The sequence below is a fragment of the Girardinichthys multiradiatus genome, chromosome 14 (genome assembly GCF_021462225.1).
Source record: "Girardinichthys multiradiatus isolate DD_20200921_A chromosome 14, DD_fGirMul_XY1, whole genome shotgun sequence".
In the NCBI taxonomy this organism is placed as follows: Eukaryota; Metazoa; Chordata; class Actinopteri; order Cyprinodontiformes; family Goodeidae; genus Girardinichthys; species Girardinichthys multiradiatus.
In genome coordinates, this window is record NC_061807.1 from 33966211 (window position 1) to 33991383 (window position 25173).

The following is a 25173-nucleotide window of genomic DNA, read 5'->3' on the forward strand; positions in this document are numbered from 1 at the left end:
TCATCTACCTGTTTGTTCAAATTGAATTGTGCAATACAACTATACCACTGGCAGCTAAACGGACCCTCAGTATGAAGCTACTATTACCATATTTGAGAGTAGGTGCTTTGTTTTTGGGTTTGACAGTCTTCCCTAGACTCCCCTTCTAACATACTTGTTACTGTGGCCAAATCCCTCAATCTTTGTCTCATCTCAGAAGACATTATCCATGTGGACAGCTGGAAATTCAGATTGTGCTCGAAGAATTCGAATTTCGAGCGGGCACTCTTTTCTTGGTTGGCATGCTCTTAGATGGTAATATAAAGCTGGTAACAGTTTGACACAACTGTGGATTCCAACAGGACAATGATCCCAAATGCATATGAACCAGTTTGGGAATGGATAAATCAGGGAATATAATGTTTCTGGAAAACCATAGATTTGAGGACTATAATTTAAAGCCAGGACAGCAATAGGAAAGCAACCAAATATCCAGTAAGAATATTACCAGGTTTTTGATGAAAGCTTGTTAGAGCTGCATCTTCCTGAAGGACATTAAACCAGTGTCTATAAGCGTGTTTATACTGGAGGCTTTATCTACAATAAATCCAAGCTTGTGCACCCAGGTTTTGCTTTTAATATTCTTTGAAGAGCTGTATTTTATTATCATTCCATCCTGAAAAAAGAACAAGTCAAATAAATTACAAACATTTGTTTTGGAAGACCAAACATTGAGTTTTTGGAAGAAGCCTGAACACAAGAATGAAGAAATAAACCATAACATTATGACCCCCATCAGGTTGGCAAAGAAAGGCTATTGATAATGTTTTGTCACTCGCTACCTCATGTTTTTGTAAGCAGGATAGAAGTAAGCTCTGAAAATATTCCTTAAAACCCAGCACACACTGTGTGATTTAAAAAATCCAGTGAGGTGAAGACTCTAGCAACACTTAAAGTACTGAGAAACCAACTTTATTATAACCACCTCACCATATTCTGCCATATCACTCGTGCTGAGCGATGGAGATGCCAGACTTTGCTACTGCAGCAGAATCCTAAAGTGGGTGTTGGGATTAACGCTCTTATTACATTCAGGTTCCAAATACTCTTCTCTAAATATATTTTTCAAGCAGATCTTTTTTCCTCCACTTTGGAAAAACAAAAATAAAAAATTAGCATCACTGTCTAGGAAACACACTGATTTGCCACACCAGCAGGTGACCATAATATTGATAATAACAGCATTAAAATCCAAAAGAAAAAGATCCTGGTATGGCTAAAAATGTCCTACTTCATAAAGTGTAAAATAAATGCTCTTGTGATTAAAAACTCTGCATGTGAAGCAGATGTGTAAACATACTAGAAAATTTTCCCTTTTCAAAATGTGTGTTGCCACGGCCTCAGACTTTAAAAAGAGGAGAGTTTAGTAGTAGTTTTAAGTGCTGAATGCGCAGAATATTTTATGTTTTTGTCCCCCTGCTGTTTGAAGGCCACGTATCATGCTTTTAAATCCTTCCGTTTCACCCTTAAATCATTCAGTTGTGATCTATATAAAGTGGAACTGCCATGTTTTGGTTTGAATTCCTCGATGTAGCTTCACAGGCTCCTCTTTTACCCCTGTTTTAATAGGCCTCTGAGAGCAACTCGTTTTGCTGTGGTCTCTTTAAATGCTGTCTTTAAACATGTCTTTAAATGAACTCTATACTTAAAAAGCAGTATGGCAGAAAATCTTAGTGGTTATGAATGCGTAACTATTTCAAAGCTTGGTATACCTTGATACTTGTTTGATACCCCCGCCCACGGTGGGGAGGTGGGGTAAGGGGTGTTTCCATGTGGATGTTTTGACGATTAAGAGTTTTATAGACTCAGAAAAGACTCTTCCAAATGAAAGGTTCTCCCTGATGACATTGACTGGCGGCAGAGGGAAAATGGCCAGGTCTAAAACTGGTGGGGGGGCGATGAGGTTTGCATTGCCAATGTTCCAATACAAGAAACCACAGAACACCTCACACTGTTGGTTTAAATGTAACTACTGAGTAAAAGGAAACAACTAAAGCTATCCAACCTCCACTATAAATGTTCAGTGAACATGTAGTTTCACAGTTTTGGTATGTTAGACGCATGGAGTAGTGAATGTGAAATGTTACGCCAATAATACAGTATGGATGCTGGAGCTCGAGGTTGCTTTTTTTCCAAAGACAATGTAATCTTGTCAGTTAATCTTAAAAAAATACTTTACTTTTATCTTTCACTTCTTCATTTAAAATCTCAGCAGTCCAAAATGTTTCTGGTGTCTGCCAGCAGCTGAAGGCAAGTGCTACAGTTGATTTTCCAAACTTTTCTGGACTCCCAATTTGTGGACTAGAAGTCTCTCTAGACATTCCACCACGTTTTACAGACCCATTTAGAAACAAAGGTTTTACAGGGCCTTAGAGGAACTTGAATGTTTTGTCTGTTTTAGTGCTCATCTGTCCACAAGAGGCTAAAGTCACACAGTGGGACCGGGGGGGAGACCATGAAACCGGAGCCCTGAAAAATCAGTTTTTCCATTTAATGTCCGACTGATGCCTCCCTTGATGCCGAAAGCTCAGGGTGCACCGCTGTCCTCCAGTTTTACCAAACTGCAAAGAACATACCATAAACTCTCATTTACAAAAACCCACATACATTTTTTTTTTTTACTTTTTTTTTTTTTTTAAACACAAGGAATTGAAAACAGTGAACATTGTATAGAGACCACATCAACCCCTATCCCTTATTAAAATGTTCTCCCCTGGTAACAGTCAACTAATGTTTTCCAAAACTGTCTTGTTCTCTTCTCTGCTCCCTTGTTCACTCAATCCATGCCTCGGGGCTGGAGGGGTCCGCTCCATATTGTCTTCATTAGAGCTGCCGAGCATAGACCTGGTTCGGAAAGATGGTGTGTGTATGTGTAGAAGGCTGAGGTTGCCAGGTCCTAAACCACATTCTTTAAATTCCCTGTAAACAAGGGGAGACAAAAATGAGAGGGGTGAGAGAGGTTACATGGGTGAGCACTCGTACACACAAACCCGCAGAGAATGACGAATGGCAGAAGAGGGTCATATTCTTCTCATTAGGCAAGGCTAAACACACATATTAAGACACCAAGAGAAACCGAACACGGGCACGAGTGCCAGTGAAAATGCAAAGCAACATCTGGCAGAGGTTGAGCCCTGTCAGTCCTGAGGAAATACAAGCATGCAAAGCAGGGAATCGGTATGGAAATGCCAACGCTGAGAGCTCATTTGCATGAGGACACAGATTGGTTACCATGCAACCATAACACTCAAATACACACACAAAGCAAGCGTTTGGGAACAATAGGTGCATTATGAAGTGTAGTTGACGGTTCACTTTGGGAAATAATGCCGCATTGTTGATCTTTTGTTATGCTAAACGCTCCGATTGGTAAAAACAAACAAGCGGCACGTGTACTTCGCAGGGATGAGTAATTGCCCTGACGCACTGAGGGAGGATGTCCTGTTTGTTGGCCATTGTGGAGCTGTCAGTGCAGTCCCGTCACGTCACGTCCCGACTACAGTGAACAGTGGCTTTATCGAAGCTGGAACAACAATATCTCCTGTGACTTCCACAACTGGCAGCTCTGAAATGTAAACATTAAAACCGACCCGTTTAGGCCGTGTTCAGACCTCCAAATATGTAGGAAATGCTGCATCTTCGCCACCTCAGGGAGAGGGAACAATGTAAGCTGACCCAGCTTTGAAAATCAACACTGTAAAGACTCCGAGTCATCAGACCAAAAACTTTTTTCTAGTTATAATTCTGCTGTTAAGCCCACAACTGAGTTAATATCTTAGTACAACATTTAAATAATTTTATTCAGATGACAAACTCCACTGAGAGAAAAAACTGTAAAATGTAGAAAACTGCAAAAGAAGCAAATGAGGCCAGATGCTCCACACCTCCTGCTCTGGCAGGCTCCCACACCAACCAAGACAGGATGGTTTACTAGTGCGACTGATTTACGGCTTCTTACTGCTGATAAAGCTCAGCTGTACAGAGAATCTGCACCACAAAGGCATGCCAGTCCTGTTTATCTTCAGGCTATTATTCCTTCTTCTCTCCACTACACAGTTCGCATTGCTGCTGCTTCAAAAAGTCTTATCTGCACCAAGCATTCCTCCAAGACAACAAATACGCAGATATCATGGATGATTATGCAAACCCAAACTGTACACCAGAGCTCACTCTATAATCAGGTTTAAAGCAAGTAGAAAAAAATGTGCTTGTCACTGTTTTATTTTCTTTTACATTTTAAACAGTTTGGCTATTTAGCTGCAACCAATCTACCTATATAAAATTATATGCTACAATAATTTTAGCTCTAAACTTAACCATTTAGCTGCCAGTTGGGAAAACCAGTAGGATTTGCTAATTATTGTGTTCTGGGACCAGGTTAACTAATCTTAGCGACTCTGTATTCATCGTAGCGACAGGCTCATTAACAGCCATTGTATAATACAGGAGCCAGTGATTTACAATTTACTTTCAAGTAAATTCATATCCCTTATACTGAAACAATATCCTGTGGTTAACCTGGAGGAGCTGCAGAGATCCACAGCTCAGGTGGAAGAATTTGTTTACAGGACAACTGTTTATTTTCATTCTAGAAGTCTGTCCTTTATGCAAAAGTGGCAGGAATAAAAAGCTATTGTTGAAAAAAAGCCACAGGAAGTCCTGTTTGTAGTTTGCTACCAGTCCTGTATGGGACACAGCAAACATGTGGAGGAAGGTGCTCAGACCGAGCCAATATTAAACTTTTTGGCCTACTTTCAAATTATGTGTGGCAGAAAACTAACACTACACCCTGAGAACACTACCCTCACAGTGAAACATAGTGGTGGCAGAGTAATGCTGTGGGGATACTTTTCTTTAGCAGGGAAATAAACGCTGGTTGGAATTAAAGGATGTTAGATGGAGCTAAATAAAAGGCAATCCTGGAAGAAACCTGTTAGAGAATGCAAACCTGACACTGAGCTTCACCTTACGGGAGGATAATGCCCCTAAAACATATAACCTAAAATGGAATGGATTACATCAAAGCATATTCATGTGTTAAAATGTCCCAGTCAAAGTCCAGACCTAAAACCAGTTGAGAATCTATGGATAGACTTCAAAATCAGTGCCCACAGATTCTTGCCATCCAATCTGTGTCCAGTTAGAACCTAGATTAGGAAGATTATTACGAAAAAAAAAAAGAAAACATTATATAAATATATATATATATATATATATATATATAAACACTTTGAATGTTCCTTCCAGTTTACTATTCTGCAGTACTTGTTGGTCTACCGCATAAAATACCAATAAAATACAATGAAGTTGGTGTTATGATAAAATGTGAAACAGTTTAACAGGTATGAATACTTGCACAAGGCGCTGTAATAAGATAGAAATGACAAATTAACAGTCTATTATTGTAGTTGCCAGTGCAGATCAAATGGCCTGCAGCCATACTGGATGTTGAAGTCAGGGGTGGTGGGGACCTCAGACTTTGTTGGAATTATAAATTCATGGTCTTTTCCAGTTAATTCTCCAACTTTAAATTCTGAGCAAAACTACATAAATCTACATTTCTCCACTATGCTGTTTTTGCAACTTGAATTCATTTTTTTTCTTGCAGATGAACTATATTTGCTAGATGTCATTCCTTTCTCTGTACCTGCACTTCATTTCTCTCCTACTGTCCAATAAATTCCACTAGAGACGCCAAGCCTTTTTAGAAAACGAGATCATTTGAGCAAAACAAAATATTTAAAAGGGCATATGTGCTTTTGGATTAATTATAACTTGTTTCAAATTGCAAACAGAAAGCAGCTCCTTCAGATTAAGCTGTTTTCCACTGGATTCCTGGAAGAGGGATCAGAAGGAGCCTTAGGAATGGTGAAGTGGAATCACTTCTGGGAGATAACTTCAGATAGTTTTTTTAACAGCTGGAGATAGAATGGAAACAGACAAAGAATTGCTTGCTAGATAAAGACATACCAGTGTTTGAGTTCACCCTGAAGAAAATAGTCGATCTACCCTGCAAGTTCAAAGAGATCGAATGGGTTAGGCTCTATGGATTTTTCTTGTTTTTCGTCTATTTTTAAAAAGTAACAGTAATTTGCAGACTAATAACAGGGAAAGGAGCTCAGAAAAGGGGAACAACCTTTACTAGTGGGCCCTCAGCAACAGGATATTTGCGGAAAACCATCCCAACATCAAAACAAATTGACGGGTCTTTGGAATATGCCCGAGTTTTTCAAAGCTGGACTCTGTCAGAAACTTCTGCCAACAGACAGAGAAATTTGGAAATCATTTGAAAGTAAATGGACTGGACTGTCAGGGACCAAGCAGTCAGTCATAGAGCAAACAGATGTTTAATTCAAAAAAGGTGGTTTTTTATTAACCCAAAAATATGAAAAATGGTTAACACAGCCAAGCCAGTAAAAGAGGTCAACTCAATAAACTAGACTCAAAAATCATGACTAACCAAACCTCAAACAAACATAAGACAAACTGACCTACTGAACTGGCACATAAGGGAACTTAAATACCGGTTTAGCTAAACCATGTAACAAACACGGGGAAGAGACTGTCAGAAGTACTGCAGGTCCTTCAGCTCTTAACCACACATTTTGCCAACCAGAAAGGAGAAGCAAAACCCCCAGGTAACTCAAACAAAGAAAAAAGTATTAATACAACAAAAGGGCATTTTGACTTTGCGTTGCTGATATGTGTACTCCATATAAACATTGTGGGGTGTGATGGAAAAATAAGCTACTTTAATAAACAAACAATATTTTGAATGATGAGGAAAATATATTTGAAGTAGTGACTACAAAGTAAACTAAAGTGAAACGAACTAGTGGTGAGGTGTGGATCTTTTCATGTGTGGCTTGCCATCACATTGACACTAACATATTCTTCACCTATTTGTTACAATTACTACTTTTACCCAATCTGCATATCAATATAGTGTCTTGCAACAGTACTGATACCCCTTAAACCGTTCTGCAATTTTTCATGTGACAACTAAAAACTTTTGCATGTTCTCCCCGTGCATGCGTGGGTTCTCACCGGGTACTCCGGCTTCCTCCCACAGTCCAAAGACATGCCTGTTAGGTTAATTGGTCACTTTAAATTGCCCTTAGGGGTATGAATGAGTGTGTGCATGGTTGTTTGTGTGTTGCCCTGCGATGGACTGGCGTCCTGTCCAGGGTGTACCCCGCCTCTTGCCCATAGACTGCTGGAGATAGGCACCAGCTCCCCCCGCGACCCACTATGGAATAAGCGGTAGAAAATGACTGACTGACTGACAACTAAAAACTTCAGACCAACACAAAGTAATGCATACTTGTGAATTGGAAGGGAAAACATAATTTGTTTTTTACAAGCAGTTTTGTCTCTAACAGCTTTGCACATTTAGAGACTGATATTTTTGCCCATTCTTCTAAGCTCTAACCCAGACCACGTGAGGAGCATTTGTGAATGTTAATTTTCAAGTCTTGACACAGATTCTCAATTGGTTTGAGGTCTGGACTTTGACTGGACCATTTTCACACAAGCATATACTCTGATCTAAACCATTACATTGTACAGGGGTTGGACAATGAAACTGAAACACCTGTCATTTTAGTGTGGGAGGTTTCATGTCTAAATTGGACCAGCCTGGTAGCCAGCCTGCATTGATTGCACATTGCACCAGTAAGAGCAGAGTGTGAAGGTTCAATTAGCAGGGTAAGAGCACAGTTTTGCTCAAAATATTGAAATGCACACAACATTATGGGTGACATACCAGAGTTCAAAAGAGGACAAATTATTGGTGCACGTCTTGCAGGCGCATCTGTGACCAAGACAGCAAGTCCTTGTGATGTATCAAGAGCCACAGTATCCATGGTAATGTCAGCATACCACCAAGAAGGACGAACCACATCCAACAGGATTAACTGTGGATGCAAGAGGAAGCTGTCTGAAAGGGATGTTCGGGTGCTAACCCGGATTGTATCCAAAAACATAAAACCACGGCAGCCCAAATCCCGGCAGAATTAAATGTGCACCTCATCTCTCCTGTTTCCACCAGAACTGTCCGTCGGGAGCTCCACAGGGTCAATATACACGGCCAGGCTGCTATAGCCAAACCTTTGGTCACTCATGCCAATGCCAAACGTCGGTTTCAATGGTGCAAGGAGCGCAAATCTTGGGCTGTGGACAATGTGAAATGTATTGTTTTCTGATGAGTCCACCTTCAATGTTTTCCCTACATCCGGGAGAGTTACGGTGTGGAGAAGCCCCAAAGAAGCGTACCACCCAGACTGTTGCATGCCCAGAGTGAAGCATGGGGGTGGATCAGTGATGGTTTGGGCTGCCATATCATGACATTCCCTTGACCCAATACTTGTGCTAGATGGGCGCGTCACTGCCAAGGACTACCGAACCATTCTTGAGGACCATGTGCATCCAATGGTTCAAACATTGTATCCTGAAGGCGGTGCCATGTATCAGGATGACAATGCACCAATACACACAGCAAGACTGGTGAAAGATTGGTTTGATGAACATGAAAGTGAAGTTGAACATCTCCCATGGTCTGGACAGTCACCAGATCTAAATATTATTGAGCCACTTTGGGGTGTTTTGGAGGAGCGAGTCAGGAAACATTTTCCTCCACCAGTATCACGAAGTGACCTGGTCACTATCCTGCAAGAAGAATGGCTTAAAATCCCTCTGACAACTGTGCAGGACTTGTATATGTCATTCCCAAGACGAATTGACGCTGTATTGGCTGCAAAAGGAGGCCCTACACCATACTAATAAATTATTGTGGTCTAAAACCAGGTGTTTCAGTTTCATTGTCCAACCCCTGTAGCTCTGGCTGTGTGTTTAGGCTCATTGCCCATCTGGAAGGTGAACCTCCTCCCTAGTCTCAAGTGTTGCGCAGCATCTTACAGGATTTCTTCCAGGATTTCCTTGTATTTAATTTCACATTTGGGGGGAGATTCATTTGTCTTTAAACAATCTTGGGCCCAGACTTGTGGAGTGCAAGACTGATAGATTTTCTTTTGACAGATTCTCCCACCTGAGCTGTGGATCCCTGAAACTCCTCCAAAGCTACCATGTGTCTCTTTTTTGCTTTTCTGAATAATGGTCACCTTGCGCGGCCAGTCAGGAGGCAAACGGTCCTGTCATAGTAGGTCTGCAGTTGTGCCATTCTCTTTCTATTATAGATAATGGTTTGACAGTGCTCTCTGCTCATTTGTGTGTTTCTGGTGGCGCTCAACATGAAATTTAAGCAAAGAGTCACAAATATCACCTGTGTGTGATGTTTTTCCACTTCTCTCATCATGGTTACCGTCCTTGGATTATATCTGTGGGTTGTGTTTCCTTATGAGTGCATTTAAAATACCTTGTCAATGTACAGGAGAATTATTCAGCATTAGCATTTGAATATTAAATATATGGCCCTGCAGATACACAGGAAAAAAAGGTGGTGTATATACACATGGATAACTTAATGCTAATGACAGCCACAAATGAGTGCACAGCCTCAGGGGAAATTAAGCTACCACCCTTGTAAACACGGAGCTGTAAATACACAAACAATGAGACGGCTGCGTCAACCAAGAAAAACACCTCATAAAAAACGCACTTTAATTTAAACCGTCTCAATCTGCATGTGTGAATGACAAACATCAGCAAAGACTGAGTAATTATTTAATGCTTTAAACACTCCATGTATCCTTTATTTTACTACACTTAAAGAACATTAAATTGCTGGTTTACAATTGTAATAAAAGCTAGGATGTTTCTGATGTCTTTGACAGAAATATAGTCATTTCTTATGTGTTTGCTTTAACTGGCTAGTTAGCATGAAAACTGCAACTGTTTTTTTGCAAACAATAACAATTTAATTCTGTCATTGCTTTGTTAGTGGAACAACTTACAGCTTCAAGACAATTCAATTTAGACCAGGGTGGATAAATCTTTAATACTTCAGTCATTTCCTGAAGTTTCCTTGGGGTGTTTCGGCAGCTCAAACTTTCCCAGTTAGCTTATAGCAACTTGTTATAGCTAGCTAGTTACTGAAAGCTATCAGAGAATAATTAGCTACTAATTTACAGTCGAGCTACTCATACGCCCTCATTAAAAATGGGTAGGATCAATGCCATTAGCCATGAAACGTAGGGTGCACTGATTGCAGTTTTCTGGCCGATCACGATCTTTAAAAAGCCTCACCTGCCGATTCAGATTTTGGCCAATACAAGAATTTGTATAATTGACACTGTCAGGGGTTATAAGGTCACAATAAACCTTCAATGTTCCAATATTGTTTTATTGAAAAACATTGAGCAATACCCATGAAATTATACAAACTTGTTTTAATTGCACATGAGGTGGTGCTCTCAAATATAAATGAAAAGGTTAGACCATTGCATTTCCTTTTGTCAGGGTTTGGACTTTGTTTATGTTTAGTCACTGTTTATGTTTATATTTAGTATTTTGGTAGTCGTGGTTGTTTTGGTTACTTCCTCTCACTCCTGATTGTTTATTTCCCCCCTAGTGTTGTCAACCTCCTCGTTCATTGCTCGTTTGGTTATTGTTGCTTTCTTAGTTTTGACTTAGTATGGTTTTCTCTGTATTATTATTATTATTTATTGTAGTGCTCTGGTTTCCTTGTATTTCCTAGTTCAGTTTCCCATTTAGTATCTTTGTGTTTATTTATGGTTTGGTATTTGTCCTCTTTTATATTCTACTAGGTTACTAGTCTTATTTTCTCTGTGTTTAGTTCCTTTCCTAGTTGTAGTCTATTGTCGTTTAGTTCCTCTAGTTTAGCTCTATTCTCCAGCCCCTCTGGTTAGGTTTTGTTTACTTATTGTTTATATTTTGTTTGTTTACATTCTAGTCCTCAAGTTCTCTGCTTCCCTTCCAGTCTATTCAGTCAGTGTGCTTTAGGTTTGTTTACTTTTGTAGTCAGGGTTTCTTTATGGTGTTGCTAGTTCTTAGGTTGTTGTGTTCCCTCCGTTTTCTCAGTTTCCTTTAGTTCATGTTTATTCTTGATTTTTATGCTTTATTTATCTTGGTCTATAGTTTCTATGAGGTCTGCTCACTGTTGTGTTAATTAGTCCCTTTCCTCATGCTTAGTTTTATTAGGTTCACCTGCTCCCTCTGCCTTCTTGTCTCACCTGTTCTTATTTCCTTTGATTACCTGCCTTTGTTCTCCCTCAGTATATTAGTTGGTTTTGTTTCATTGTCCTTTGCTGGTTCCTCTCGTTGCACAACAAGTCTACCCACTACTGCCATGTTTACCATGTTCCTGCAGATGTAAGTTTTGGATCTCTGGTTTACCTGCAGTGATTTTGTTACGCTTATAACTTTGAATAAAGCCGAAGATTATTCGGAATGGTGCTGCCAAGCTCTTGTCTGCGCTTCGGTCCACCCCAAAACCTCACCGTGACACCTTTAGTCTTTAATTTTTCACATTTTAAAAACAAAGAAGATGGTAAGGTAAGACATGTAGATAAGATCAGTGGATAAGATTGGTGTCACATGTAAGTATCAGCCGATTAACAGCCATCCAAAATTAAGGAAATCAGGGTTTTCATTAGGGGGTGCGCCCCTTGTAAATATAGGCACTAAAATGTTGGTAGTTTGCTACCTTTAGCAAGCAGGCCAACCTAATCTTAAGCAGGTTGTTTTGTATCTAGGGTTTTTAGGGTGTGCTTACATTATCCATAACTTTTCCATGCATGCAGACCAAATCATTTTATATGTTAAAACCCAAGAATTGACAGAGGCTATTTTTTGGTGAAAAATCTGTTTTAAAAGAAATATCTGGAATAGTGAATGAGAAAGCTTTAGATTTGTAATATGTGAACATTAAAACAATTTGAATCGCATTATCAAACACAATATAGCTAAACTAATTACTACAACTGGTAAAAATAAAGAGCTGCTTTACTGTACAAAACCACTGCCGAACTTTTCATAAGCTGAAAAACTGTTTGCATTTATTGCACTTAAAAACATCATGTGAACCAGAATGTGAGAGAATAATTTTGATATTTATTTTGTTGTTGTTGACAGTGTTCCCGTGATGATTTGAAGCCAAAAATGAAGCTGAAACACAAATTCTAATTATTGCACAGCCCTATATTGTCCTGTTCATGTTTCAGGACTATCTTATAGTCCTAAGTGTAAATGTTTTAGTCTAATATTTGTATTTGGATCATCATGCATGGTGATAAAAAATGAAATTCAAAAGGATTCTTGGGAAAATCATTTTATACCTTTCATTTGTTTTGTGGGTTACTAGTGCAAACAGGCTGCAGATGTGGGCACATGCATACACACACACACACATACATACAAGCACAAAGGGTCTCACACACTGACCAGTTCTCAGGGAAACCAGTGTAAGCAGCACTTTGTTTCCAAACCAGCTGAACACTTATCCACCCCGGTGATGTCATATGGATGGGTTTGCCTTGAGTTGTGTGTGTTTCTGTTAAATCCAGAACTCGTGAGTGGTAGAACCAACATGCCCATCTTTTTATAATCAGAAACAGAGAAAACAAGGCACTTCGATGTTTAACTGCATAATATACTGACTTGTCATTGACACTTTGAAGTCTTATGTGATGCGTGGCAAAAGGCTTTGTGTAAAGTTGTCTCTGAATGAATACAAGATGACAGAGCTTGAAGACAGACGAGAACAAAACGGTGCTACATTGAATAGACGTGGCATGTCTGAACTGTCAGGAGAGTAAAGAGATGGAAATCAACCCCCCCCCCTCCCCCCTCCCGTTTTATTACAGAATAAATGCCACAAACTTTATATCTCCCAAATGACACATTTTTAAACAGATGTATACCAGTGGTAGCTGTAAAACTTGACATAATTGCACAACCAAAGATTTCAGCAAATGGTGAAGTACTAAATTACTTTAAATCCTTGACAACTACTTTGGTACTTAAACAAGAAAAAGGGATCAACAGATAAAAGTTCCTGTTTTCTCCCCATCTCTCCGTTTCCGCTTTTCATTCTTTCCATCTGCTGGTACTCTACTTTCCCTAATAAAAGCTGTATGACTAAGCAGCGGTGATACTTTTAATCTGTTGTTTTGTAACGATTTAATGCAAACCAATTGAATTTTGGCAAATAAACTCCTAATCTCCTGATTTAATGTGACCTGCAGAAATGTAATGCTGTTTGGGTAAAGAGAATCTATTTCCAGAAGGCTTTTTGTCTTTTGATGCAGTAAGACAATCCGCTCTGTTCAAATGTATGAAGACTGAGTTGCTACTTGTTACCATGTCCACACTTCTGTGGATACAATCTAAGAACACATTCTTCTATTTAATCTGGGGATCCTTTCACAGAGTGGAGTTTTTTAAAAGGTTTATTGAACAAACCGGAATCGAGTTGTTTAAATCAATTTGCAGGTGGCCAAAAAGTAGGTTCACAACAAAAAGTAAAGGCAAAGTTCACTTGGATTTTTCACTGTTAGGCTTCACTTAGAACAAATTTCTAACTGCAACCTCTGGGTAGTGAGCATGAAACTGTTGCTGGATTAATGCCGCAGAGTTAGAGATCACCTGCACTGTTGTACTGCTCTCGCATCCTATACTGCTCTATATTTACTCTCATTCACTTAAAACTGTGCACATATATTTATATTATATTGTAGATATGTTTATACTGTTTAATTTATATTGTATTGCACCGACTACGCCAAAACAAATTCCTTGTATGTCCAAAAACGTACTTGGCAATAAGGCTTTTCTGATTCTGATTCTATGCAGTTCCCTCTGAGACTCCAAGGTCATCCAGATGACTTTATGTGTAAACTATATGCTTACATTTTTAGGACATGCTCAGTACACAAATTAATCCATAATAGTGTTCCCATTTAACCTGTTAAACCCCGAGGGGGTTTAGAATGATTTCCGCATGAAATTAAATAACTGCAATATATCAAGTATAGCTCCACAATTATTACATCTAAATGCAAACTTATAGTACCTGTGTGAAGGTAATACATGAAAATAATATTTTTCCAGTGGAACCACTATTGCAGCTGTCACTATGTCCTATACAGGTCCTTCTCAAAATATTAGCATATTGTGATAAAGTTCACTATTTTCCATAATGTCATGATGAAAATTTAACATTCATATATTTTAGATCCATTGCACACTAACTGAAATATTTCAGGTCTTTTATTGTCTTAATACAGATGATTTTGGCATACAGCTCATGAAAACCCAAAATTCCTATCTCACAAAATTAGCATATTTCATCCGACCAATAAAAGAAAAGTGTTTTTAATACAAAAAACATCAACCTTCAAATAATCATGTACAGTTATGCACTCAATACTTGGTCGGGAATCCTTTTGGCAGAAATGACTGCTTCAATGCGGCGTGGCATGGAGGCAATCAGCCTGTGGCACTGCTGAGGTCTTATGGAGGCCCAGGATGCTTCGATAGCGGCCTTTAGCTCATCCAGAGTGTTGGGTGTTGAGTCTCTCAACGTTCTCTTCACAATATCCCACAGATTCTCTATGGGGTTCAGGTCAGGAGAGTTGGCAGGCCAATTGAGCACAGTGATACCATGGTCAGTAAACCATTTACCAGTGGTTTTGGCACTGTGAGCAGGTGCCAGGTCGTGCTGAAAAATGAAATCTTCATCTCCATAAAGCTTTTCAGCAGATGGAAGCATGAAGTGCTCCAAAATCTCCTGATAGCTAGCTGCATTGACCCTGCCCTTGATAAAACACAGTGGACCAACACCAGCAGCTGACACGGCACCCCAGACCATCACTGACTGTGGGTACTTGACACTGGACTTCTGGCATTTTGGCATTTCCTTCTCCCCAGTCTTCCTCCAGACTCTGGCACCTTGATTTCCGAATGACATGCAGAATTTGCTTTCATCCGAAAAAAGTACTTTGGACCACTGAGCAACAGTCCAGTGCTGCTTCTCTGTAGCCCAGGTCAGGCGCTTCTGCCGCTGTTTCTGGTTCAAAAGTGGCTTGACCTGGGGAACGCGGCACCTGTAGCCCATTTCCTGCACACGCCTGTGCACGGTGGCTCTGGATGTTTCTACTCCAGACTCAGTCCACTGCTTCCGCAGGTCCCCCAAGGTCTGGAATCGGCAATTCTCCACAATCTTCCTCAAGGTCCGGTCACCTCTTCTCGTTGTGCAGCGTTTTCTGCCACACTTTTTCCGTCCCACAGACTTCCCACTGAGGTGCCTTGATACAGCACTCTGGGAACAGCCTATTCGTTCAGAAATTTCTTTCTGTGTCTTACCCTCTTGCTTGAGGGTGTCAATAGTGGCCTTCTGGACAGCAGTCAGGTCGGCAGTCTTACCCATGATTGGGGTTTTGAGTGATGAACCAGGCTGGGAGTTTTAAAGGCCTCAGGAATCTTTTGCAGGTGTTTAGAGTTAACTCGTTGATTCAGATGATTAGGTTCATAGCTCGTTTAGAGACCCTTTTAATGATATGCTAATTTTGTGAGATAGGAATTTTGGGTTTTCATGAGCTGTATGCCAAAATCATCCGTATTAAGACAATAAAAGACCTGAAATATTTCAGTTAGTGTGCAATGAATCTAAAATATATGAATGTTAAATTTTCATCATTACATTATGGAAAATAATGAACTTTATCACAATATGCTAATTTTTTGAGAAGGACCTGTACACCTTTTAAAGGGAAAAGGTGGTGATATAATCAGGTGAATCTCTTTTTTGATTGGTTGTTTTAAGGAAAAGGTTCAAGGAAGACTGAATAACCTTCAGATGGAGAATAAAGGTTTTGTTAGTCTGCGGTTTACGCATCTACAGAGCAGAGTTTCTTGTCAGATCTTTCTTCTCTCTGTGTGTGCATGGTCTTGATTGTTGCAGTTTTTTTCCCTGACCGCACCACCTTATGGAAATCTTTCTGCCAATCAACTTTTCACTTTAGCTTCACCCTCCTGCAACATCTGCGGGCTGTCAAGACCAAACGGCTGACTTTTAACCACAAGTCGCCACACACACACACGAACACGCGAACAAGCTCAAGGATGAAGATTTAGTTCAAACATAAAACCATACTCAGACACATCTAAGAAAAAAAAAATGCATTTGTTACTATCCAGAAGGTGAATGAGAGGACGCAGGCCAAATAACCAGATCGTACATACTGTGCATAACACAAAGACACACAAAGGGACAATAGGAGCTAAAGGGACAAAAGACTAAAGGAGGGATACCTTCATCTAGCAGAGCAGCATACAGCAACAAGTCCAGACACATGAAACCAAACACAGAAAGAGCCACACAGAGACAAAAGGGTTGTAGGTGAGTGAGGGTTCACTTCCACACAAACAGGCACACACCTGTTTACGCTCTACACCCCCTCCCCCCCACACACACACATACACACACAACACACACATACAGATGCACCTGGGCGTCCAGTAAACAGAAATATCACACATACCTTTGATGGTGCTGATGACCCGCTCCAGGTGTTTGCTGTCGTTGCGGTCTGGTCTGCAGCTCGGACTGATCTCCAGAGAGTAGTCTGGTCCGTACTCTGTAAAAAACTGCAGACAAATATGCATTTACAGATCACGCCATGAACTTTGGTTTGGCTTGTTTTTAAAGACCATCTGTCCCTTTGTGTCATTTCACCGAGAAGGTTCAGGCTCCGTTTGAAGAACTGGACAGCAACATTAATTATATTTTCTCAGGTTTTTTTTATTTTTATTAACAAATCTAAATCTGAAAATAAGTTGAGAAACTGCATTATTGATACCTGATTATGAAACAAAGGTCAGTGGCAGTCTCGGCTTCAGGTTACTTTGCTCCTTCACCAATTTGATCTCCAACATCTTAACATACTGGCAGACCTGATCCCATTTTGTGCCAATATACATTGCAGACCAAAGGTTTGGACACACCTTCTCATTCAAAGAGTTTTCTTTATTTTCATGACTATTAATATTGTAGCTTCACATTGAAGGCATCAAAACTAAGAGTGTGAAACAACTGAAAATATGTCTTATATTCTAGGTTCTTCAAAGTAGCCACCTTTTGCTTTGATTACTGCTCCACACACTCTTGGCATTCTGTTGATGAGCTTCAAGAGGTAGTCACCTGAAATGGTTTTCCAACAGTCTTGAAGGAGTTCCCAGAGATGCTCAGCACTTGTTGGCCCTTTTGCCTTCACTTTGCGGTCCAGCTCACCCCAAACCATCTCGATTGGGTTCAGGTCCGGTGACTGTAGAGGCCAGGTCATCTGGCGCAGCACCCCATCACTCTCCTTCTTGGTCAAATAGCCCTTACACAGCCTGGAGGTGTGTTTGGGGTCATTGTCCTGTTGAAAAATAAATGATGGTCCAACTAAACGCAAACCGGATGGAATAGCATGCCGCTGCAAGATGCTGTGGTAGCCATGCTGGTTCAGTATGCCTTCAATTTGGAATAAATCCCCAACAGTGTCACCAGCAAAGTACCCCCACACCATCACACCTCCTCCTCCATGCTTCACGGTGGGAACCAGGCATGTAGAGTCCATCCGTTCACCTCTTCTGCGCCGCACAAAGACACGGTGGTTGGAACCAAAGATCTCAAACTTGGACTCATAAGACCAAAGCACAGATTTCCACTGGTCTAATGTCCATTCCTTGTGTTCTTTAGCCCAAACAAGTCTCTTCTGCTTGTTGCCTGTCCTCAGCAGTGGTTTCCTAGCAGCTATTTTACCATGAAGGCCTGATTCACACAGTCTCCTCTTAACAGTTGTTCTAGAGATGTTTCTGCTGCTAGAACTCTGTGTGGCATTGACCTGTTCTCTAATCTGAGCTGCTGTTAACCTGCGATTTCTGAGGCTGGTGACTCGGATGAACTTATCGTCCGCAGCAGAGGTGACTCTTGGTCTTCCTTTCCTGGGGCGGTCCTCATGTGAGCCAGTTTCTTTGTAGCGCTTGATGGTTTTTGCGACTGCACTTGGGGACACTTTCAAGTTTTCCTAATTGTTTGGACTGACTGACCTTCATTTCTTAAAGTAATGATGGCCACTCGTTTTTCTTTACTTAGCTGCTTCTTTCTTGCCATAATACAAATTCTAACAGTCTATTCAGTAGGACTATCAGCTGTGTACTGTATCCACCTCCTGCACAACACAACTGATGGTCCCAACCCCATTTATAAGGCTTGAAATCCCACTTATTAAACCTGACAGGGCACACCTGTGAAGTGAAAACCATTTCAGGTGACTACCTCTTGAACCTCATCAACAGAATGCCAAGAGTGTGTGGAACAGTAATCAAAGCAAAAGGTGGCTACTTTGAAGAACCTAGAATATAAGACATATTTTCAGTTGTTTCACACTTTTTTGTTCAGTATATAATTCCACATGTGTTAATTCATAGTTTTGATGCCTTCAGTGTGAAGCTACAATATTCATAGTCATGAAAATAAAGACAACTCTTTGTACTGTACATGCCGTGACTTATGTCTTTGTCTGCTAAGTGTGTTTGGTATATGCATGGAACACATATTTATGAAAAATGCTTACATGATTTTTCGTTAATCCCCATCCTCCATTGATTGTTGCTGTTACCCTGAGCAAACAAGCTCAGGTGGAGTAAAGACACATGACGCTATGGCTATTGAACAAACCTAGCCAATTATATCCAATCACCTTCTGTCAGCAGATATGTCTTCTATTGGTCTCACTACTAGCCTATTATTGTAGATAACTTTAACCATCAGTAGTCCAAAGCGAATATGAAGAGCCTTGTTGGACAGCTCCTGCATATCTGGACCAAAATGACCAAAACTGCAAATGCACAAAGTGTTGAAGAAACCAAGTAAACAGCTCAGGTTTAACAGCAATTACACACCAGGGAATCTACAACTATACCATCAGATCAATACTTTTTTCAATTCTGAGATGGTTACAAGTCGTTTGTCACTGGAAATATTCTCCTAATGAGACCAACCAATTTGATCTTGCCACACTTCGTGTTTGACAGACTATGTATATACAGTTACTGACTGGTTTCTACCAACCATGATTCTTTTCTTTCAACCTGTGCACTGCATATGTGTGAATATTTGAAAATCAGAACAACTTTCAAAAGGACCTCTAGTTTCAAAAAGAAAAGAACATTAGTTTTTGTTGTGTGAAATAAAGCAAATTAACTGTCTATATAATGCAAATTCATGTACCATCTTTAGCTATCTGAAAAAAAGAAATAAAAGATCATCTGGTTAGCAGGGTAAAAAAGTCTGTGGAGGTCTTGGGAAGGGTCCAGGGAAAACCAAAATCTATTTTTTGACAGTGGACTGATTGACACACTCATTCTTAGAGGACGCAGGGGCCGCATGTTACGTGCATTTTCTGAACACAAAAGCAAATAATTAAAACAGTCTTGTCTGCTTCACATACAGAAATAAAATGCAATCCAGAGCACAAAGAAGGAACCACAAATCAATCAAACCTCCAATATGACGGCGGGGAGCTTGCAAATGAGAACAAAGAGGCTCCGAGCTTATTTCAGTAAATGCTAAAGTCTCCTGGCATTTTTGTGTAGAGCTAAACCATAGCCAAGAGAAAAAACTGAAACAGGTGGACATCTAGACTTTGTTTTAATCATAAGTTGATCCAAGCTCTGTCAGATGGGGAAAAAAGGAGCAGCATAGAAAGTATTCTCAGTGATTGGCGGGGGCCATGACTCGGTGGCGTGAGAGCAAAACAAACTGTGAGGCCATGACTGACCACAAGTGCGTCAGTCGGTGTGCAGTCTGTTGTGAAAGCCTTGGACTTAAAACTCACCAGAACATACCAAGAGAGCCAAGGAGACTGAAATCTAACAAGAAAGAGAGAGCTGGACTCAGCCATATTCAGTAGTTCTGAGACCAAAAAGGTGAAAACCTCATTATGTTAAGTAAAGATGACCCCCCCAAAAAAATAAGCATCAAAGCTTCCTGACTGCTAACTCCGAACATGAGGTTTTTGTAGACAAGATCTTATTTCATTTTTTTAGTGCATTCAATAGATCCCATTAGAAAACAGCTTTGAGGTCTGTTGGCAATGAACATTGATTTACACAGCTGAAGTCAGCCAACGTGCAGCACGAGTACATTTCTGCTTATTTGGATACAAACACCACACTGTCTTTAAGAGCGGGACAGAGGGAATGCAAGTTAGTGAGTGTTCAACAGTAAATGGATGTGAAGGCATCAGCTGGTGTATTTAAGTGTGATTCCTCCATAAAAACATGTACCGTGTTGGCAAAAGGTTTCCATTGCTCCCCACAGACATGAACATCATTGAACTTTCGTCCTTTAAAGCTGCATTTTGTAGGGCAGGAAGAGTCAGTGAATTCAATTACCTTAAAAAACAGGACATACTGTAGTATGTAGTAATACATACTACAGGACATACTGCAGTATGTAGTAATACATAATACAGGACATACTGTAGTATGTAGTAATACAAGTTTGATTCTAATTATCTATAATCCATGCATAGTTGAAATTATACATACCAGCTCTATATACCACTGATAATATAGCTTCCAGCTTCTGGATGGTTGTTTGAACAGAAATGTTAAGAGTTCATTCAAATCAGATGGTTTTCTAGGACTGACCCAGCTTTGAACCATAGTCTATACATTTTTAAACACCAAATTGTGTCTAGGTTTTGACCATCCATCTGTTGATTTGAGAAATACAGGGGAATTCCTGCTTCTTCATTATTCCATCCACTGTGCCAGTATTATTGTGGTGAAACAGCCCCTTTACCATGACGTCAACATTCCTGTGCTTAACATTTGTTGCTGTATTCTTAAGTTAGAAAGCCTCACCTTGACTGCTCCAGGGATTCTTGTTAACACTGTGGCCAAATAGCTCAATCTTTGTCTTCGATGACCATAAAACCTTTCTAAAAATGGCTTTTGGCTTGTCCATGTGGTGTGCAGCTAATTGTTTTGATTGTGAAGCTGGAGCTTCATTCTTGGTTAGGAGCCCTCAGTCATGGCGCATCACTGTGAACAATGACAACGAATTTCAAGCATTTTCCAGTTAGTGGCAAGCTTTAGCCTTGGATCTCCCAGAACACCCTCACCAATTTTCTTTCATCTGAGGGTGACAGCTGAAACTGGGTTTTCCAAAAGGATAATGATCCCAAACATGCATCCAAACTTGATTTGAAATTAATATAACAGGCCAACATTAAGCTTCTGGAATTGCCAAGTTCTCAACACTCAAATTTATGGACTATGCCAGGCCAATCCCCAAAATAAACCTACCAATTCTGCCAAGACGAGTGGTCAAATTCCAGCCAGAGTTCTACCAGAAGCTTGTTGACGGCTACAAAACATGTGGTCGAGGTGCATCTACCCAACAGACATTTAACCAAATATTAGTGTAGCTGTACAAATGTCCTTGAGCTTTTTATATATTTTTAGCTGTGTTTACTAGGAAGTTGATTTTTGTATAACCATTCCACCATGACAAGAACAGGTAAAATATGAATTGACATCATGTCCAAGGTGAGTGTATGCAAATTTCTCACATGCTCTGTGGGTTTCCAAAGATTAAAGTCCGTTTCCAGTTTGTTCTTGTAAATTCTCATGCCTTACCACCAGTTTTCAATGGGAGCAGTTACTTAACACACATGGACCCATCCAAATGATTCCCATGAACCCAGTGCCCCGTGTCCTGCAGTCCAATAACACAAAAACACACATACACACAGAGTCTCCTGCTGGCAGTCTGTTTGCCTTGGATGACCAAGGAAGAGACAGAAAGGAGGCAAGGGAGAGACAAGTCCACACCCTTTGAATATTTCTGTAGATTGTACTGAGCATAATTGCATTGTTGGGAGAAGAAAAAAAGACAAAATGTGAGTAAACGTGTGAGAATGAGAAATCGATATGAGAGACGGATGAACTCCACTGCTTGTTCCAGTGACGCAGCACATCTACATAACTTGACAAGGTCAGGAGACAGAAAATACCCACTGACTGGCTCCTGTGTTCTGAGCAGAGACACTCAGGAAGATAGATAAGGAAAGGATGGTGGTTTTTTACCCTGGTCCTAAACATAGACCCCGGTTATGATTCATTGCTTGTTCAAACTTGTTAAAACAAACACTGATCACAGAAAAAAATACTGTGTTCAAATGTAAGACTAAATTTCACTTTAATATAAAGCTAATTACAATACTTTATGTCTAGCGTTATCCATGTTCCACTCTATTGTTTCATTTACTCTAGAATAATACGGTAGCAAGGCTAGCTGATACAAGGTCCACTTCTATGACAATATTAAAGCTCAATTTTCTCCATAAAGAATATGAGGATCTGCAGCATTGCAACATGGCCAAGTGTAACCCGACACACCCCACCATAATGTTAAACTTTGTTAAACAAAGTCGTGTAATAATAAACGCAGGTGGAGATCAGCTACAGTTCCAGTCAGAAGTTAACATGCAGTCATATTGGGCAGGGAACTAAGGCTACATTCACACTGCAGGTCTTGATGCTCAATTTTGATGTTTTGCTAAAATTTATTAATTTTTTTTGAGTGGTCATTCAAATTACTAATTAAATGCGACCGCCATCAGACTTCAGTTATAACCGTTCATAGTGGCGGTTCTAGCCCAGATGTACAAGGGGGCCAGGGTGGGGCCAGTGTTTTTTCATGTGGGCACAGAACAACAGAATGAAACAAAAAAACAAAACAGGGAAATATTTAATCGTTTAATATATTAATCAGAAAAGCTTTATTGCCAAGTACGTTTTTGGACATACAAGGAATTTGTTTTGGCGTAGTTGGTACAAATTAAACAGTATAAACATATCTACAATATAATATAAATATATGTGCACAGTTTTAAGTGAGTGAGAGTAAATATAGAGCACTATAAGATGCAAGAGCAATACAACAGTGCAGGTGATCATTGTGCAAGTAAAGCAGGAGTCTAAGCTGAGCGTTAATGTAACGCATAGAGTTACAAGTTACAAGTGTCCTGTCAGCAAAAAAAGGGGGGGTGTGGGGGAAAGGGAGAGTGTCAGGGTGGTTTCCAGGCTTTGTTAACCAGGCTGGTGGCAGATGGGAAAAAACTGTTCTTGTGGCGTGAGGTTTTGGTCCGGATGGACCGCAGCCTCCTGCCAGAGGGGAGAGTCTCAAAGAGTCTGTGACCGGGGTGGGAGGGATCAGCCAGAATCTTCCCTGCCCGCTTCAGGGTCCTGGAGGTGTACAGTTCCTGGAGCGACAGTAGACTGCAGCCAATCACCTTCTCAGCAGACCGAATGACACGCTGCAGCCTGCCCTTATCCTTGGCTGTAGCAGCGGCGTACCAGATGGTGATGGAGGAGGTGAGGATGGACTCAATGACGGCTGTGTAGAAGTGCACCATCATAGTCTTTGGCAGGTTGAATTTCTTCAGCTGCCGCAGGAAGAACATCCTCTGCTGGGCTTTCTTGATGAGGGAGCTGATGTTTGGCTCCCACTTGAGATCCTGGGAGATGATGGTTCCCAGGAAGCGGAAAGATTCCACAGTGTCAATTGTGGAGTCACAGAGGGTGATGGGGGCAGGTGGGGCTGGGTTCTGCCTGAAGTCCACAACCATCTCCACTGTCTTTAGAGCGTTGAGCTCAAGGTTGTTCTGGCTGCACCAGTCCAACAGATGGTCCACCTCCCATCTGTACGCAGACTCATCACCATCAGAGATGAGTCCGATCAGGGTGGTGTCGTCCGCAAACTTCAGAAGCTTGACAGACTGGTGACTGGAGGTGCAGCTGTTGGTGTACAGGGAGAAGAGCAGAGGAGAGAGAACACAGCCTTGGGGGGAACCGGTGCTGATGGTCAGGGAGTCAGAGACGTGCTTCCCCAGCCTCACGCGCTGCTTCCTGTCAGACAGGAAGTCAGTGATCCACCTGCAGGTGGAGTCGGGCACACTCAGCTGGGAGAGCTTCTCCTGTAGCAGAACTTGGACGATGGTGTTGAAGGCAGAGCTGAAATCCACAAACAGGATCCTGGCGTAGGTTCCTGTGGAGTCCAGGTGCCGGAGGATGTATTAAGTGTATTAAGTGTATTAAGTGAGCTACAGAGCTACTCTGTGGTTTCATACCCCAGAACTAGCAGATGAAAATCATGAGATTAAAATCATGATTCTATCTCAATACGACTGAAGTTAAAAGTGTAACACCATAATTTCTAATTTATTGTTAAAGTAAAACAGTAAAGATAAAAAATAAAGTTGGTCCAAAGGAAAAAATCAGTTACAGTTTCTGTCCCAGTACATGTCATCATAAAAATGTATTTAGTATTATGTCTTTAATACAGCGGCCAGTACCAGTCTACAAGGGCACTGGCCCCCGTTGACCCCTGTCTAGAACTGCCCACGACCGTTCACGACCTCAAAGCGACCCGCATGCGCAGAAGGAGAATATTGTCATCACACAGTAGCACACTGTTTACAGAGGTAATAATGGATGTCGCCGTCTCTGTGTTATTATTAAGTTGTTGAGCAATGGATGCCGACAATATTACGACCACACCACAACAAGACAAATAAAGGTAAGATAAATGGAGCAGGAGAACACATTTTTGGGACGGGCCTGACTTAAATCCTAAGAAAAATGTATGGACTGTGCCTTACCATATCTACCATGTGTTAGCTTTTTACCTGCTTAAATTTACTCAAAGTTTTTTATATGATTGTGTTTTAATGCTTTTATGTGATGCACCATTTGTGTTTTTGATGTATCAGGTGTTCTTCTCTTCTTCATCACCTTGACTTACCTTGTGCATGTATGGAGCTATACAAATAAACTTAACAACTCACATATATGAGGGATTATAAATAAAACATCAAATATCCAGCCATAATTTTGCTAGAATAATACTGGATGGCTACAAAAAGCATTTGGTTTAAGGCGCAAAGTCCTAGGAGACATTTAACCAAATAAAGAGCAGGTGGTTAAGTATATATTTGGGTCTAACTGTATAATTTTGACTTAGTGGGGCTTAGAAACAGGTCACATAATTCAAAACTTGTGCACACAACCATTGTTTTTACCAAATGACTGGAGTTGTGAAATACAATAATCATGCCAACCTTGAAAGAGGAACAGTTAGAAGAAATCGTTAAGAGC

General features: G+C 40.6%; 1 protein-coding gene across 1 annotated transcript in view; it reads right to left on the reverse strand.

Annotated features, from left to right (window-relative positions):
• Nucleotides 1-606: 606 nt before the first annotated feature.
• hdac8 (histone deacetylase 8) overlaps nucleotides 607-25173 on the reverse strand; it is a 42344-nt gene continuing 17777 nt past the window's right edge. The window contains exons 10-11 of the mRNA XM_047386039.1: nucleotides 16500-16605; nucleotides 607-2958 (exon numbers count right to left, since the gene is read on the reverse strand). Of these exons, the coding sequence (XP_047241995.1) occupies nucleotides 2936-2958; nucleotides 16500-16605 (129 nt within the window). The 3' untranslated portion in view covers nucleotides 607-2935. The remainder of the gene's footprint in view (nucleotides 2959-16499; nucleotides 16606-25173) is intronic.